The sequence below is a fragment of the Equus przewalskii genome, chromosome 3 (assembly GCF_037783145.1).
Source record: "Equus przewalskii isolate Varuska chromosome 3, EquPr2, whole genome shotgun sequence".
Lineage (NCBI taxonomy): Eukaryota > Metazoa > Chordata > Mammalia > Perissodactyla > Equidae > Equus > Equus przewalskii.
The window spans coordinates 65,616,247-65,635,980 of NC_091833.1; the positions used below are offsets into that span (position 1 = coordinate 65,616,247).

General features: G+C 34.3%; 1 protein-coding gene across 1 annotated transcript in view; it reads left to right on the forward strand.

The window, feature by feature from the left end:
• The first annotated feature begins 2,876 nt into the window (after positions 1-2,876).
• LOC103562723 (UDP-glucuronosyltransferase 2C1-like) overlaps positions 2,877-19,734 on the forward strand; it is a 30,430-nt gene continuing 13,572 nt past the window's right edge. The window contains exons 1-3 of the mRNA XM_008537861.2: positions 2,877-3,646; positions 10,148-10,296; positions 16,084-16,215. Of these exons, the coding sequence (XP_008536083.1) occupies positions 2,926-3,646; positions 10,148-10,296; positions 16,084-16,215 (1,002 nt within the window). The 5' untranslated portion in view covers positions 2,877-2,925. The remainder of the gene's footprint in view (positions 3,647-10,147; positions 10,297-16,083; positions 16,216-19,734) is intronic.

Genomic DNA, 19,734 nt, shown 5'->3' on the forward strand with positions numbered 1-19,734 from the left:
TTTGTATCCCAGATACAAACTCACCTGATCATAGTGTGTGATCCTTTTAATATGCTGTTGAATTTGGTTTGCTCATATTTTGTTGGGAATTTTGCTGCTGTAGTTGAGGGATATTGGTCTGTAGTTTTCTTTTCTCCACTGACTGGATAATTTCAAACGACTTGTCTTGGAGTTCACAGGTTCTTTCTCCTGCTTGATTGAAACTGCTGTTGATGATCTTTGTTCATTTTTTATTTAGTTCACTGTATTCTTTAGCTCTAAGAATTCTGTTTCTTTGGTTGTCCTCATCTAAACAAAATAGTTTCTTAAATTTTTTTTCAGCTTTTTGTTTGATTCTTTCCATGATTTCTGTCTGTGTTGAACTCCCATTTTGTACATATATTGTTTTCGTGATTTCATTGACTTGTCTGTGTTCGTTGATAGCTCACTCAGCTTCCTGTAAACAATCTAATTTAAATCCTTTTCAGACAATTCATAGATTTTTTACTACTTTGCTGTTCGTTGCTGGAAAGTTATTTTGTTCCTTTGGTGGTGTCATATTTCCTTGATTTTTCATGTTCCTTGAAGTCTTGGATTGGTGTTCATATTTAAAGAAGCAATCACCTCCTTCAGTCTTTACTGAATGGCTTTGGGAGAGAGATAGCTTTGTCTGTCAGTCTGACTGGGAATTCTGAACCTTCTCAGAACTTTTTTAAGGATATCTCTGCTCCACACATCTTGTTCCCACTTGAGGGAATTTTGTTCAGATTATATATCTTCTCTTGATCTCACAAAGCCAGACTTAGTTTTGAGAGTCTCCCATTTGCTTTCCCTAGGGCGGAGGCTTGAAATGTGTCAGTTTATGAGAATTCTCCTAAACTCACAGATTAGATCCAGTATTTTACATTTGCTCAATAGATGTCTGCAAACGATCGCTCTCACCATCAATGGGACTGCACATCTGGAGCCATCAGGGTAATGAGAGTGAAGTGCCTGTAGCATGGGGCATCTTTCTGTCACTGGGGGTGGTCTGCAGGCAAAGTGTCCTCAGTGGCTTGTGGGAAAGCTTTCTACTGGAATACTCAAACGGTTTAGTAGGAAGAACCATGAAGTGGTTTGTAGCAACACTTTGATGAGTTCTGAGCTCTGGCTGTGATCCTAGGTTCTTCTAGCCCCTCAGCCTCACAGATCTCCTCAGTAATCTGAGTAAAGCAGAAAGAAATGGGCCTCTCGGGCAGCATCCTGCATGACTGGAGAAGCGAGATGCTCAGTTACATGATCACTCTTCCTGCCATAGTAGAAATCACAGGTCAATTTGCTCTCTCTTGGCACTGAGTTATGCTGCGTTGGGGGAGGAGGAACACAGACAAAATGAAACTGTTCCTTTTACCCTCTTTGATGCATCTATTCTTGGAATTATTTTTCCCATGGTCAGTTGAATCTTCTCCATTGGAGTCCCGGATTCCCAAAGGTACTCTCATTCCTTGGTGGCTGTCAAAATCAATTTTCTTTGGAGGTGATGATAGTAGAGAACTCCTAGGCTGCAATCTACTGATGTCACTCCAGAAAAGAATTTCTTATGATCAAAAAGCTCAAAGGGACCTGATAATGATTAGTGGAGGAAATTGGAACAACATAAGAGTAGAAATCTAGTCAGGATCTTGGGGGCCATGTCAGGCAGTGTAGATTTTAACGTACTGAAAAAGAAAGTTACTAAAGTATTTTGTTCAAGAATGTCATTCTTTGAAGTAAACTTTTTTGAAAATCAGAAAATTCATATGTGGAATCTGTGTTGCAGGTGTGCAAAAGTAAAAACAGGAAGATCAGAAGGCTGTTGCGGTTACTCTAAGTTAGATAAAAAACAGCTAGGTTTTGATTCATGATAATGAAGACTGATAAAGGAGAACAGATTGATTTTTATTTGGGCATAGAATTTATAGATATGATGATCAATTGAATAATTACTTAATCCTATATTTTATTATCCAGTTATTCTTATAATGATAAAAATGATAGTGTTAACATCATATATTCCTACTGATTAATTACTTGAGGAAAAAAATCAACCTTTTAAGCAAATGTTTATACATGAATTTATTGTAGCAGATATATTTGATCCATTTCTACATGCGACAGTGGCTTCCAGGTGTGGGAATCAAAGCGAAATAAAATAAGTTTACATTATAAAAGCTCTCTTCAGTTTAGAAAGCAAAGAAAATAGAATGGATATTCTGGAAAGAAAGGTAAGATTATTGTTATCTTCTTCATGTCCTGCTTTTTCTACTCTAAGATACCTCTTCTCAACATAACATTAATCTAAGCTAGAATCAGAACTTGAACTCATACCTGCAGTAATTTAAAAAAAATTCTTCTTTTTCTCTGTAAGATAAATGTGACTTAGCACAAAGAGCGCCTCATTTAGCAATAGTATATTTGGATTTAAATCTTCTCTCTGCCTTAACACCTCTTACAGTGCACATATTATCTCCAGGCAGTAGATGATAGCATTCTTCGTGTCTAGAATATCTAGTAAAGTTACGCATAAGAGAAATACTAGAGAGACAATTATGTTCAAATGAACGTCAAATAAAACCAGAGAAAAAGATACAGAAAGCCCAATCTTAATTAAATATGCATCATATGATGATGCTTTAGAAATTATTTTAGATTTGTGTTTAACTTTAAGCCTCTTTATTTTCATATCCACTAAGAGAAGTGATGAAACATTGATTATGAATATTTCCTTCCTAACTCATTTTATTGACATTATCAATATTTTCTTTATCAAAGCAGTTGTTTTTAATTGTAGTGAATAATACAAAGTACGTTGGTCAAAGTTCAGCCCAAGCTACTATAAATGGTTGAGATAGTCAAGGAAGAGCTCTTTGCTTTGTGAACTTCACGCACTTGGTTTAAGCCCAGGTTTTGTTAGAGCAGGAGCTGATCATGAAGACTGTACAAGGTTTATGTGTCCTTTTCATGCTTAACCTGTGTTTCCTCGACTCTGGAAGGACTGGGAAAGTACTTGTATGGCCCATGGATTTTAGTCATTGGATTAATTTGAAAGTCATTCTGGAAGAACTCCATCTTCGTGGGCACGAAATAACCATCCTGGTACCTTCACCCAGCCTTATGATGGATCATACCAAGATTCCCTTTAATGTAGAGGTCCTTCAACTTTCAGTAACTAAAGAAGTTCTCATGGAAGAGTTCAATACTGATCTCTATTCAGTTATTTTTGAACTTCCAAGACTTTCATGGTGGGACATGCTAACAAAACTGGCAGAAATGAACGAGAGATTTTTCAGGACACTCAAAAGAGTATGTGACAGTGCTATCACAAATAAGGAGTTACTCAGCAGGCTACAGGCAGCTAAGTTTCATATCTGCATTTCTGATCCTTTAAGTTTTTGTGGGGAGTTGTTGGCTGAGCTTCTCAATATTCCATTTATATACTCTTTTAGGTTTTCTGAGGGGAATGTCATTGAAAGACTGTGTGGTGGACTTCCCACCCCTTCTTCATATGTTCCTGGCAGCACAACAGGACTGACAGACAACATGACTTTTGTACAGAGGCTGGAGAACTGGTTATTTTACACACTGAATGATATGATGTTTTTATATTTTCTTTTTCCAGAATGGGATGACTATTATAGCAAGGTTTTAGGTAAGAAAAATCTGCTTGCAATACGGATTCTTATTTCACATGTAAAATGTAAATATTTATCTGAGTGTATACAAACTTTAAAAAGGCAGTTTTAAGTGAGGACCCAAATTCCTGTGGGTCTTGGAGTAGTGAAATTGTGACTAAGCAGTGTCTTAGTTGTTGCAAGTGGAAAAAATATCATTCTTTTGTTTGTTTGTTTTAGATGATTTAATACTTACAACATATCACAGAAGGAATATTCTTTATGTTTATACATAAATCCTACTTGCTGCTACTAATTTTTTTGAGTATCTGGAAAACCCCCATCTAACAGTGTGCTTTATTTCCAACACCTTGGACTTTTTCTCTCCCGTTTACTTCTCTTATACACTCTATTTTCTTTCTGATTAACTTGCTATTTCTTAGCCTTTCTGTTTGCATCCTATCTAGGCTTAGTTTCACATTTGCAGGGCTTGTCATATGGTGAGCACAAAACTAGAAAATAAATATATCTTGGTTTCATCTGCTCTTTTCTCCCAAAGAGGAAAAACATGGAAGATATTTCTGTGAATGACCTTGTTTCCAGATTTTTTAACTTATCTCACTCTTTTGTTGTTCTTGCTCTACTCAAATATGCAACAAATATGAACTAATGAGCTTTAACCTCAAGTGTAATGTGTCTCATTATTTCAGCAAGTCTGTTTACTCTTTCCTTTTGCATAATTGGGTATTTTATTTAAAAAAATTGTTCATATAGTTGTGTTAAGAATGATGCTGCATAAGATATTATTTATCTTTGAGGAAGCAGTACCCTGATTACATTATTTAGAGGGGTTTTTTGAGATATAATTGACATAAAACATTACATTAATTTCAGGTGTACAACATAGTGATTTAATATTTGCATATATTGTGAAACGATCACTGCAATAAGTCTAGTTAACGTGCATCAACCAGAGTTACAATATTTTTTTCTTGAGATGAGGACTTTTAAGATCAACTTTCTTAGCCACTTTCAAGTAGTGACCATGCTGTACATTACATCCCCAGGACTTACCTATTTTAGAAATGAAAGTTTGTATCTTTTGAACAACTTCATCTTGTGCTAAGACTCCAACCCCTACATCTGACAACCACCAATCTCTTCTCTGTATCTATCAGTTTGGGTGGTTTATATTGTTTTTTTTTAGACTCCACACACAAGTGATATCAAACAGTAATTGTCTTTCTGTTTCTTACTTACTGCACTTAACATAATTCCATCAAGGTTCACCCATATTGAGGTAAAAGGCAGGATTTCCTTTTGGCTCATGGCAGAATAACATTCCACTATGTGTATATATATATATATATATATATATATATATATATATATACATACACACACACACACACACTCACATATATATAAGGTATTAGAGGTATATATATAATATCTTATATAAATAATATATTATATAAATGTAATACTATATATAATATAAATATTCTATATATAATTATATAGAATATACATATTATATATATATAACCACATTTTCTTTATCTATTCATCCATCAGTGTACACTTAAGTTGTTTCCTTATCATAGTTATTTTCTTTTCTTTGGATATATACCCAGAAATGGAATCACTGGATCATATGGTAGTTCTTTGTTTAATTATATGCAGAAGCTCCATACTGTTTTCCACAGTGGTTGCACCAATTTACATTCCCACCGACACTGCATAAGGGTTTCTTTATCTTCTCATTCTTCTCATCATTTGTTATCTTTTGTCTTTTTGATGATAGCCATCCTAACAGGTGTGAGGTGATATCTCATTGTGGTTTTGGTTTGCTTTTTGCTGACGATTAGTAATTTCAGAATCTTTTCATGTACTTGCTGGTCATTTGAATATCTTCTTTGGATAAATATCTATTCAGATCTTTTTCTCATCTTTCATTTGGATTATTTTTTTATTTGCTGTTTAGTTGTATGAGTTTCTTTTATTTTGGATATTAAATACTTATCAGATATGTGGTTTGCAAATATTTTCTCCCATTTCCTAGGTTTTCTTTTCATTTTGTTGATCGTTTGTTTTGGTATGCAGAACCTTTATAGTTTGATGTAGTCCCATTTGTTGATTTTTAATTTTTCTTTCTTCTGCTTTATGCAACATATCCAAATAATTATTGTCAAGAGTGACATCAAGAAGGCTTTTCCCTATATTTACTTCTAGGTGTTGTATAGTTTCAAGTCTTACATTTGAGTCTTTAATCTATTTTGAATTAATTTTTGTGAGTGGAATAAGATTGGGTCTAGTTTCATTCTTTTGCATCTGATATCCAATTTTCCAAGCACTATTTACTGAAGAGAGTATTTTTTCCATTGAGTATTCTTGGTTTACTTGTGAATTATTAGTTAACTGTATATACATGCATTTATTTGGGGGCTCTGGATTCTGTTCCATTGGACTGTGTCTGTTTTTATGCCAGTATCATATGGTTTCGATTACTATATCTTTATAACATAGCTGAAATCAGGAAGTGTGATTCCTTCAGCTTTATTATTCTTTCTCAATCTGGCTCTGGCAATTCAGAGTCTTTTGTGGTTTCTTATGAATTTTAGGATTATTTTCCTTGTTACTATTTAACAAAGTATCTCTAATACCTTATCATTACTAAAGTTTAAGTATATTCTTAAAAAATATTAAAGAGCCAGCCCTGATTGCCTAGTGGTTAAAGCTCAGTGCACTGTGCTTCGCTGGCCCAGGTTCTGTTCCTGGCTTGGAACCACACCACTCATCTGGCAGGAGCCATGTTACGTTGGTGGCTCACAAAGAAGAACTAGCAGGTCTTGCAACTAGAACATACCACTGTCTACTGGGGCTTTAGGGAGGAAAAAAAAGAGGAAGACTGTGAACAGATGTTAGTTCAGGGCGAATCCTTCCCAGAAAGAAAACAAATACATCAAATTTTCCTTTATACTTGTGATCTCTTAAAAGAAGCAACATCCTTTTTCCTTTTTCCTGGTATCTGTTCTAAATTTTTTATGAGAAACTATTTCCTCACCAACTCACAAAATCTATGAGTGTTTGTAATGAAGTATGCTGCCTACCAAGATCCCAGATGTTAAGGGAGGCATACGGCCTATTGAAGGCCAAAACATTGCATTGAGACTTTTTCTGGATTTTCTGTGACAGAAGCAGGTACTTATTTCTTCTAGACTTGACCCTAAAAAAAAATGTGAGCAGAAATTCTTGCACCCATCACTTATGCATGGTCAGAGTTCAAGCAGCAAAGGAAAAACTGAGAAAAGATAACTTAGAATTTCATCTTGGAGACATTTTCTGAGTCAAGGATTAGGCTGTGGCTCTTCTACCACTGGATCTAAATTGTTTATTTACTTCTGATTCCAGCAGTTTCATAGTCACTTTGGGAACCTCTTACATAGTGAAGCATTAATGATAGGATATGACTCTGTCTCTGAGTCTTTCCTCACTCTTAGGACCCTATAAATATTCTTTCTAAGAATATATCAATAATCTAGGACAAAGGGAGTCTTGATAAACAGAAGGAAAACATTTATTTTAACTCTCATAAGTTTAAAAATGCTTTTAGCTATAGATTATCATTTGGCTATTGAGAATTTAGGATCTTCATTTTATAATGTGTTCTAGTATATTTTCCAAATTTTTAAAAATATAACTCACAACTCTTATAGAATTAGTAAGAGAAACATACTATAGATAAATTCAAATCATCCAGGAGGGAATCATTAAGATCGCAAATCTGGTTCAAAAAATATTTGGAGAAACTATTTATAAACACTTTGGGGATAAAACAGTAATGTTAAGATAATACTGCTAGGTTAGACACAATACTGGTTAATGTCTTACAGGGCCATAAAATTATCGTTTGGGGTGTGATCTTTTCTACCAGACAGAAATATTCAAGTTAACACTTAATGTCATTGTATTTAGACTCAAAAGTCCATGGTAAATCAGTAATAAATAACAAAGTAAAACATAGGCACATTCTCCTAAAGAATTAAGTAATCCTCCATTCGTTATTCCACTATAACCCAGTATGCTATCAAAAGAGCATGCTGTAGTTTCTTTTGATTTCCAAATTTGGAACATTTTCTTGTAATCTCTGTGAAAATCCATTGTTCTTCACTCTTCTTGTACTCTATTGTCTTCATTTCAATAAGGTGCATTAAGCACACTAGATTATTATCTAAGGAGGAGAGATTTAACAGGAAAAAGATATTATCTTTTTATGAAAGAGAGTGAATCAACCATATGACTCTGTAATTTTACTCCTAGGTATATATCAAAGATAAGTGAAAATATATGTACATGTATACTCATAGGAGCATTATTCATAGTAGCCAAAAAATGGAAGCAACCCAAATGTTCACTAACTGATGTATGGCTAAACAAAATGAAGTATATCCATACAAAGAAATATTATTCAGAAATAAAAAGAAATGAAGCACTAGGGCAGGCCCAGGAGCATAGAAGTCAAGCTCAGCCATGCTGCTTCAGCTGCCTGGAGTTCACTGGATCTGATCCTGGATGTAGACCATCACTCTGCTTATCGTGCCATGCTATAGCAGGCATCCCACATATAAAATGCAGGAAGATGGGCACAGATGTCAGCTCAGGGCCAATCTTCCTCAGCAAAAAGAGAAGGACCAGTGGAGGATAGGATAGGAGTAGCTCAGGACTAATCTTCCTCAAAAGAAAAGAACAAAACAGTAACACAGTGCTGATATTTACTACAACATGGATGAACTTTAAAAATCTTAGACTAAGTGAAAGAAGGTAGCATATAAGACCATATAGTGTATGATTTCATTTATATGAAATGAAATAAGATTATTTTGGAATAGGGAAATAGCAAAAGAAAGTAGATTACTGCTTTTCAGGTGCTGGGAAAAGGGAGAAATAGAGAATGACTGTCAATGGATATGGGATTTCTTCTGGGAGTAATGAAAATATTCTAAAATTAAATAGTAGTGATGGCTACATAGCTTTGCAAACATACTAAAAATTACTCAACTGTGTATTTAAAAGGAAGACGTGTGTGGTATATAAATTATATCTTAATAAAAATTCCGTAAAAATGAAGAGGTAGTGAAGCATCACGCAAAGAGAACAAGATTATACTCATCGCTGGCACCAATAAGACACCAAAATGGGATATGTTCTGCATATAAAACTGGGAATTGCATACCATTGTAATTCCCTGATTCAAACTCATAAAGTATTGATATTTGCTTGTGATGTCTTATACAGATAAAATGTGCTGGTCCGTTCAAAATCCCTCATATATTCTGATCAAAACCTCAGTGCATTTAGGGGGCCACCTGGTGGTGCGGCACTTAAGTTCACACGTTCCACTTCTGCAGCCCCGGGTTCACCACTTGTGATCCCGGATGAGGACATGGCACTGGTTGGCAAGCCATGCTGTGGCAGGCGTCCCACATAAAATAGAGGATGATGGGCATGGACTTTAGTTAAGGGTGAGTCTTCCTCAGCAAAAAGAGGAGGATTGGCAGCAGATGTTAGCTCAGGGCTAATTTTCCTTAAAAAAACCCAAAATAACACAAACTTTAGTGCATTTAGGACATCAAGGAGAATATGCAAAAAGCCGTAATATAAAAAACCATGTAGTAGTTATATTTCCTTATTTCGGGAATACTGAATGGATATTTCGAATGACACCAAACCTCTGGATAAGCTTTCATGTACCATAGTAACTAAATGGAATTTTAAAAAGAGGCTCTGTCTCCAAACTACAGGAAAAAGATTTAATTCAGAGTCACTAATTTGAGTTCTCTTTCTGTTAATGTTTAATGGCTGCCTCTTCAGTTGAAAGGTACCCGTTTTTTACCGTGTGCCAACTAAAAGTGTCAGAATAGCAAATATTTTGCCCCCAGATTGTTATGCAGTGCTATATCTTCACCAAAGAGGACAAAGTCTTGTGAAACAGGAACTTTCATTTTGCATAGCAAAGTAGATAATCACCTTTTAAAAACTTATTAAAAGATTTCCATTCCTGGTAGGATGTAATTAATTATGGAAGCACACTTGAAAACATTAGAAAAAGATGGGAAAATTACAAAGGTCATTTTTCAAAGATATCAAAAGTCTTTCGGAGGAACAAGGGTGAGATAAATTGGAATTCCAGAAGTGGAGGAGACACTGACATTGTGAGCTGAGGATCACTGCCTGAGATCCCTGTTCCTGCTGGGAGCATTTGCCAAATCTGAGCAGGGACTAGGGCTCAGGCTTAGCACAAGCAGAGAGACTGTATTGTCTGCAGGCTTTGGCCTTGGTCTAGACTGAAATCCTTGTTTGGTTATTCATAATCTCACTATGGTATAGTCTTGGTTGAGGGAAGGCCAGTTGATTTCACATGTGTTACATAGGACTAAAATTGGTTCTTTAAGAATTTTCTTAGAAAATTGGATAGTAAAATATTTTCCACTTACTCTATCTTTGCTTTTCCCCTATCATCCTTCATTTTTCTTCAGGAAAACCCACCACGTTATGTGAGATTATGGGGAAAGCTGAAATGTGGTTGATTCGAACTTCCTGGGAATTTGAATTTCCTTACCCTTATTTACCTCACTTTGAATTTGTTGGAGGACTACACTGCAAGCCTGCAAAGCCCCTCCCGAAGGTAATTAAATGTCCTCATGTTTGCTTCCTCAAGTATTTGTCTTTTGGAATGATTTCTGGTTTCTTATTTATAATATTTAGCCATCAAAGTGAAAACTTGAACACAGGAATTAATGGTCATTATCCTCTTAGACTATCATACCGCCATAAGTAACTTGTAACATTATCATGACAATAATTAGTGATATTCATCAAGTATGCCACATATTTGATAGGAATGAAATCCCTAGCCCTGAGTTAGTGGAATCATAAAGTATTCTCTGGGCAACGACTATGAACTAAAGTGTCTATATGGAGCACTTCCAGGCTCAACACTTAATTGTCAAGTCCAGAGACTCCAGAATTCTCTTTTCCTTTGTTATGTCAACAAGTTGTGTTCCAAATATTGGCTACTCTGCCAATCTTAATTCTCGATTAAAGAATATATGTAGGAAGTGCTGCTTAATAGATGGTATTATGGCATAAAAAAGAAATAAACTGTTCTTTTAATCGACTGAGATTATGTAGATGCATGTTATTTAGCATCTCCTCATCATAGAAATGAACAATAGTGAGGAAATTATAATAATTTGAGAATCCATCAAATAGAGATATGACGGTCTATCCAAAAATTTTTGGCAGAAGTTTAGTAATGATGAACTATTTGATTTGAATAGAGGAGAGTAATTAGATTAGAGAGAGAATGGGGAAATAGGTTAAGAAAAACCAAATGGGTAATACTGAGTATTCTTTGCTTCAAATTTAAGGGCAATGAAGGATCAATGCACGATTTTTAATCAGTAATGTGATATAGCTTACCCTGTCATAAATATTGGCTATTGAATTTTTTGGAATGGACCAAGGTTTAAAGCAGGGAAATGAGGTAATACAGTTGCAACAGTTCCTGCATGAGATTACAGAGATACGAAGTATAGGATGTTAGTGATTATGAGCAGAAGTGCAGAGATTTAAAAGGCATTTACAAAGAAAGTCAATAGCATTTTTGACTGGCTGGAGGTGGATGTGAAGAGAGAGACTTCAAGAGTGAATGCTTTGCTGTATGTTTCTTTGTATGTCTTTCCTTTATTGTTTTTTTGCATGGGCATTTAAATTTTGACAAGTTAAATAATACTGGAAATCCATTCTATATTGTTCTAAACCATTGCTTCTGCTCAGAAATAGTCACTTAAATATTCTGGGCCTTCTTCACATTATTTCATACTTTTGGATGAAAGATCCATACACTGCAAAGATTCAATTCTAAAAACATAGAAGTCACCAATTGGGACAGTGTTAGACTTACATATATGCATATTTGATATATTTTAATAATTCAAATATATTTGGAACCCTCCTATTGCATTATTATTGATCCAATAGCACCCTTATATGTATTTGTACATTTATGCATTTATTTGTTTCACCAACAGTGTCTCATGAAGAATCTATCTGATGTTTTTCGTATGACCTTTAAGAATACTCAGAAAGGGTCAGAATTGTATAGTATTTACCATGGAATCTTATTTCCCCTGTCTCCTCCTGCCAAACCACAGTAGGGCCTTGGGGACACTACAAAAACACAATCACAATCTTTATTCAAATAATGCACAGGCTTTTGTGCTCATGAAAAAATTGATTCCTGAGTCTATGATGGCAGTAAAGATTCTCTAATATGGTAAATTGTTTCATGACATTTAATTTTTTGAATAATTCCTGTTAAATTTTGGTATCAGAATATTTCAGGATTTTCAATAATATTCCTAATTATAAAAATCTGATTAAGAACACTAAATCTACATGTTACATACAACCTCAAGAGGCAAAGTGAGTGTGCAAAGTAACCCATAGTGAGGGTGACAGTTAAAGTAATCATCAGGTTTGAGGCTTTAATAGACAGAAACATGATGGGAGAACCTGGTAAAACTTGAATCTTTCCACAAACAATAACCATATTTGTGTGCTGTGTTGGAGTTAGTGTACGAACAATGGAAAAATGACTAATAAGTGGGAGCCCTTTTGTTAACTGTATTTGTGCCTTACTCTCTATGCAGTAAATTAGTCTGGATCATTTTTTTAGACTCAACTGTCCATAGCTTCTGCTTCCTTTGAGTCAAAACCCTACAGATAACCAGGCAGCTATGTCAGAGTAATATCAATTTAAAGATGAAAGAAGAAAACAGTATGCAAGGCCTGTCTTTGGAACAGGTTCTTTTCTTTTAAAACTTTTAATCTCATGTACAGAAGAAGTAGGGAAAGAGCCACACTAACCCATGTCTATGTGTTCTTATCACGCTCAATAAAGTAATCTCCCAGTAAATGTGACCCAATCAGGGTTCTGAAGAAAGACTCAAACAGAACTTCACCTCTTCCTTCTAAGGAAAAAAATAGGAAAAGGTTGGGAAGAAGAGGGAAAAATTCCCCTCCCACTAAAGCATGATAAAAAATGGCAATTTAATTTTGAATGCTAAAACATATGTTTGTGGAAATATGGAATTTATGTATTGTTTTCATTTGCTTTGTTTGAACCTCAGGTCCTCAGAATGTGTTAATCGTAATCTCAACTCACCCCATTCCATAATCAGCGCGTATCCTCTTCTCTTCCATTACTCGACAACCAGTAGACACCTAGTCAAGTGTGCATAATATTTGTGCTCTCATTCCAATTTACAGAGACATCTGGATCTTTGAACAACAGATAGCATTGATTTGAGTTTAATTATGTAAATGGAGTTATGCTATAGCTCAAGTTTTCTTTCTTTTATTACTTTATTTTTTAATATGTGTCCAAGTTTCTATTTCTAAATATATTTCATTTATTCTGACAGTTGCGGAGAATTTTGCTGTATGTATTTACCATATTTTGTGTGTTTATTTCATAAAGGACAATTAGTTGTCTCCAGCTCTATCCTGCAACAAAGAATATTGTGAAGAAAAATTTGAAACGTATTTCTTTATGGACGTTTACATAAATTTGTGTTATATATCCAATAGTGGGGTTGTAGGGTCATGGGGTACATGCATGCTTTATTTCATTGTGCACTTAACCTTACTGAAAATCTGTACAAATATATAGTTTCATCAGGAATGCTTAAATGGTCCCATCTTCCACATCGTATCTAGCCCTCAATAGTATTCTACTTTCTAATACATGTCAGTTTAATAAAGGTAAAGTGGTATCATATTGGTATATTTTATTGGTAATCTAAATTAACAGCAAAGTTGAACATCTTTTCAGAAACTTACCAGTTATTCTCATTTTCTCCCTGTTAAAGTTACATACTTGGTATATTTTTCTTTTGGATAACCTCCTTTTATTTTTTTGTCAAGCAATACAAATTTTTTCCATAATCTAGAATATCTGGGTATTAATCCTTATTTTAGCCATTGCAAATATCTTCATTTATGAATTCGTATATCTGTTAACATTATCCCTTATTTCCTTCTTTCAGGGATACATAAAGTACTAAATTTGATGCAATCAATTCCATCCTTTTCTACCTTATGGTTTGTAATTTTCAAAGTCTCATTTAAAATATTTTCTCATTTCTATGATTATAAAGCTCCTCTTTTATATTTTATTTGAAAAGTTATAATATTTTACTTTAATACGGATTCTTTTAATCCATTTAAATTTTATACTAATGTATAATATGAGGTAAGGATTCACTTTTCTCTTTTGTCTAGGTAGTGAATATATTTTTATAGCACCACCTAATAGTAAATAATCTACTCAGTGTGAATTTTTCTTTCCGATTGTATCAATTACTTGTGATATCGCCTTTATATATAGCAGGCTTTTACATACTCATTCTTCTTTTTCTGGTCTCACTGTTTTGTTGTGTTGTTCACTTTGTCTGTTAGGAGGTTAGTTGCACTCATTTTGTATTATTTATGATTATCTGATTTAAGAAGCTCCCAATATTTCCTTTTCTTTTTCAAAAAGTTAATTACTTATTTATAAAAAGAGTGTTCTATATAAATTTAAAAATATTTGTCAATTTCTCAAGAAAACTATATCATAATGGAAAATTAATTTTAAAAGATTGATGGCTTTTACATATTGAGTCACTCCATCTACAATCACAATGTGATGGTTAATTTTATGTGTCAACTTGTCTTGGCTTGTACCCAGATATTTAGTCAAAAATTTCTGGATGTTCCTCCAAAGTTGTTTTTGGATGGGATTAACATTCAAATAGTGGACTTTGAGTAAAGCAAATTGCTTTCCATTATGTGCCTGAGCCTCACTCAGTTAGATGAAAGCATGAAGAAAACAAAAGACTTACTTCTCCCAAGTAAAAGCAAAGTCTGATAGCAGAAGGCCTTCACACTTGAACAACATTGGCTCTTCTCAGGATCTCCAGCCTGATGGCCTACCCTGCAGATTTTGGAATTGTCAGGCTCCATAATCTCATGAGCCTTTTCCTTAAAATAGATCTGTCTCTACAGATAGATAGATAGATAGATAGATAGATAGATAGATAGATAGATAGATAGATGGATTGATATAGATACATAGATACAGATACACATCTTATTCGTTCTGTTTCTCTGGAGAACACTAATACACACAATACATTTATCTATTAGGGTCTTTTTCCATTTCATTTGCTAGAATTTGAAACTTCTTTCAATGAAAGCACATGTGTTACTACTCTTAAACAGTTTATATTTTCAATTACTACAGTGAAAGACGATTCATTTTAAAAGTTCAGATTGGATATTGCTGTTGTGAAGAAATATTGTTTTGTGTAATGATTATGAATATGACCAACTATTATTTATAATGATCTGGTTATTGGTTATCTTTGTTTCCCCAATATTGTCATTTACATGTTTACAAAATTTATGTCTTCTCCTTTAGATCCTCACACATTTTTTTCTTGTCTTATTTGGTTCTTTTAGTTTGATTAGTACTTAATCATAGGGTGAAAAGATTTCTTTTTACTTCAACATGATTAAATATGCTATTTTTATTTTGAATGAAAAGCTGTACATTTCCATATTACTGTTCTCTCCAGAGCATGCATTACAGGTGTTTCTATATTACTTATTTGGTCAGAAAGTTGTAAGGCTACCTCATTCCTAGATGTGTTTGGGGAAGCTTATATGAAGTATGAATGGAACCAAAATAAAAGAAAATTTAAAAAACAGTAAAACAAAGTAAATAAACCATTAGCATGTCATTATGCTGACTGATACAGCATAAAAGTTAAGGACAATCTTCACATTATCCAAGACCAAATATGATTTGAAGAACCAGAGCTATATGTCTTAGAGTGCCACTCAAATCTTCTCCATTTGGAGTATTGTGGAGAGGATGTTGGAAGGCAGTAGAGAGTATTAGATATGGTCATTGGCTTTATAATCTACAAGCTTAATTTAGAAATTTGGTTCTGCCACCTAATGCTGTGTAGCCTTGAACAAAGTACTTAATCTCTCTGAGACAGCTTTCTCATCTGCATATGTATACATATCTCTTCAGATCATCGTATACTTAAGCTAAATGAGACCCGTAAAGAGCTGAGCACCTTGAAGAAGATAACAAGTAATCAAAAATTTGTTAAAACAAACACACACACAAACACACCTCAGAAATGTTTAGAACAATCTGGATGGAAACCTTCAATTTAAATCATTTTAATTTGCCTAATAACCAGTGATTTCAGATCATGTTTCATACTGTAAAATGGTTTATGTATGAAAAGTCAGAACTGTTTTAATAATTCAGACACATTGAGAAAAGTGTGTGACTGTTTTATTCTTCAAACTCTAGACTTTCATATTACAAAGACTGTTTTCTTTACAGGAGTTAGATGAGTTTGTCCAGAGTTCAGGCAAAGATGGAGTTGTGGTATTTACTCTGGGGTCAATGATCCAAAACCTCACAGAAGAAAAGTCTAACATGATTGCATCAGCCCTCGCCCAGATTCCACAGAAGGTCAGATAATCTTATTCTTTGAAGGGTAGCTATTTTAAAATCCATGAAAGTCTCGTTGAAAGTGTACTTTACAAATGTAGAAAAAGCTATTGGTACTGTTATTGTCAATTTGAGCCTTAAAGAAATATTGAATGTTAGAAGAGATTAGCTAAAAAAATTTGACTGCTCTCTTGCTTTAAAACTGGCATTACTTTCAGGCAAGCATTTTGCAGTATTTACTTTAAATAATGAACTAAAACTAAATCATTCACTGGTCTTAAACAATCTGTCAACTTTATGGGTAGGTTTTAAGACTTCCGTGTAAGCTAATCCTGTTTTGTGGTGTTTCTTTGCTTTTTAAATCTGAGGCATGCATATCAGGTACAGCTAACATAAAGGAAAAGATATTCAAAAACACGACCTCAATTCACAATGTCCCTTGGGACCATATTTCCTTATAATTTATGGTTTTGGATCAGACCCAGCTTGCACCTGGAACTGACAGCTACGATTCCTGGAGTACTTCTAAATAATGATTCTTCTATTTAAACAGTTAAAATTGTTAGTAATATAGTAAAAGATTTGTGCAGTTCACTCTATGATGTTACTACAAAATGTGATGTTATTTATTAACATCATTCTAAATTATAATTGAGTAACGTTGTTTTTATACTGCCAGGAATATTTTTCCTCTCTAGCTTTAGATAAAATAGACAAATAAAAGTCATGCTAACTTCTAAATGATCATAACAATACTTGTATTTATAACCAAATTTCTTTGAAAAGTCGTTTGTGGCAGCAGTATGCATTTAAATATTTAATCTAAAACGATCATCCTAAAAATATTGATTTTTATATTCCATTAAAATAAAATGCTTAACGGTGACATCAGGATGGTGTAGAAAGCACCAAGGATATGCGTTTTAACCTAAAACAATTGTGCTGGCAGAAACTCTCTGAAGTCACTATACTGGAACTCTGAAGTCCATCAGAGCACTCACAACTTCCAGGGTAAAGCTTGGCTGGTACACAGCAATTAATTAAAATTGGTCAATTTCAGTCTTTAGCAGAGCAGCAGCTTCAAATCCTCCATCTTCCAGACCCCGTCAGGTAAAATGCCTGTATTCCTGGTATAACTGGGTAGAGCCAGAGTTGGCAATAATGACCACATCCTCCAGACATTGGGCTTCTGTATTCTAATTCTTGACTGCTGGCTTAATCACCAAGGTAGAGGAATGAAATTTGGCCACGGTTGTTTCAAATCTCACTAGAAAAAGCAAGTTTCAGGAGATTTGAAGGAGCAATACTTTTTTTTTTCATTTATCCATTTTCTCCACTTGGGAGAAACAGTCCACTTTAAAGCATCTGCACATAAAGTTGAATTTAGAAAGCCATGTGCATATCTAGAGAGAGATACAGAGAGGCTCAGAAAAGATTTGCGAACAGTTAAAGTCTCATGTCAGCTTGATTCTTGCAAAGAGACACCCTTCAATAACCGAAAAAAAGAAAAACCACAAGGAAAGAAGAGAATCTGATTTTCAGGGTTAATACATTATGAGAATCAAATGTCCAGGTCTCTACAAAAATCACAGGGCATACAAAGATAGATGAAAGCATGGCTCACTCAAAGGGTCAAAATAAATTGAGAGAAAGCATCCCTGAGGAATCTTAGAGGTTGGAATTACTAGAAAAAACTTTAGAACAATTATCTAAGGATGATCAAAGAACTAAAAGAAGATACTGATAAAGAGAAGTCACAATGAAAGAACAAAATGAAAATATCAAAGAGACAGAAATTATAAAAAGAACAAAAATAAATCTGGAGCTGAGGATTACCATAGCTGAGATGAAAAATTCATCTCAGTGACTGAAAAGCAGATATGAACAGGTGGAAGAAAGAACTGGCAAACTTGAAGAAAGGATGATTGACATTATTGAGTCAGAGGCACAGAAAGAAAAATAAATGAAGAAAAGTGAACAAAGCCTAAGAGACTTGTGAGACATCATTAAGCAGAGAAAAACATATGCTGTGGGAGCCCCAGAAAGAAAAAAAAGGGGCAAAATAATATTTGAAGTAATAATGGCTGCAACTTTCCCAAATTTCAAGGGAGAAATGAATCTATAAATCCAAGAAGATTAACAAACTTTAAGTAAGATAAACTCCCTCAACAAGACACATTATAATCAAGCTGTGGAATAGCAAAGACAATAAGAGAATCTTGAAAACAGCAAGAGAGAAGCCATTCATCACATACATGATCAATAAGATGATCAGCCAATTTCTCATGAGAAAACTTGGAGACCAGACGGCAGTTGGTTGATATTCTCAAACTGGTGAAAGTGAAAATTCTCAACTGAAGATCTTATGTCATGCAAGAATTTCCTCAAAAATGAAGTATAAATTAAAACATTCCCAGGTAAACAACAGTTGGGGAGATCATTACCACTAGACCTGCCTTGGAAGAAATGAAAAAGAGATTCTTTCAGGTTGAAATAAAAGGCTGCTAGACTGTAACACAAAACATAAGAACTAAAGATCTATAGTAAAGGTAACTACGAAGGTAATTATAAAAGGTACGATTACTGCACTTTTGAATATAACTCCACTTTTTTGTTGCTGTTTCTTTTTGGGGTTTGTTCTTTTTTTTTTTCAAGGAAGATTAACCCTGAGATAACTACTGCCAATCCTCCTCTTTTTGCTGAGAAATACTGGCCATGAGCTAACATCCATACCCATCTTCCTCTACTTTATACATGGGACGCCTACCACAGCATGGCTTTTGCCAAGCTGTGCCATGTCCGCACCTGGGATCCAAACCGGTGAAACCCAGGCCACCGAGAAGCAGAATGTGCAAACTTAACTACTATTCCACCGGGCCAGCCGCTAACACCACATTTTTACATTCTCACTGACTGAAAAGAGAAAGTTATGGAAAACCATTATTAATTGACATTATTAGAAAAACAATGTATAAATACGTAATTTGTGACATCATTAACAGAAGGAGGGATGGCGATAAAAGGAGTAGAGTTTTTGTATGCTACTGAAGTTAAGAACCGGAGAGTCAAAGAATAAATCACAAGGACAATTAAAAAACACTTTAAAATCAATGAAAGTGGAACAGACTGAAACTGATGAGATGCAGTGAAAGTAGTTCTCAGAGGGCAATTTATAGCTGGAAATGCCTACACTGGAAAAGAAGAAAGATATGAAATCAATAGCCTAATTTATATCTTAAAGAATTAGAAAAAGAAGCCAAAATAAACCCAAAGCAAGCAGAAAGAAGGAAATAATGAAGACTAGAGAAAAGACAAATAAAACACACAACAGAAAAACAATAGAGAAAATTAATGAAACCAAAAGTTAGTTCTTGGAAAAGATCAACAAAATTATCAAACCTTTAACCAGAGTGGCAAAGAGAAAAAAGCAGATGTGAATGACTAAAATCAGTAGAACATGGAGAGAACACTGCTGACTTTACAGAGATAAAAAGGATTATAAGAAGGATATTATGAACGATTGTACTCCAAACAGTTAGA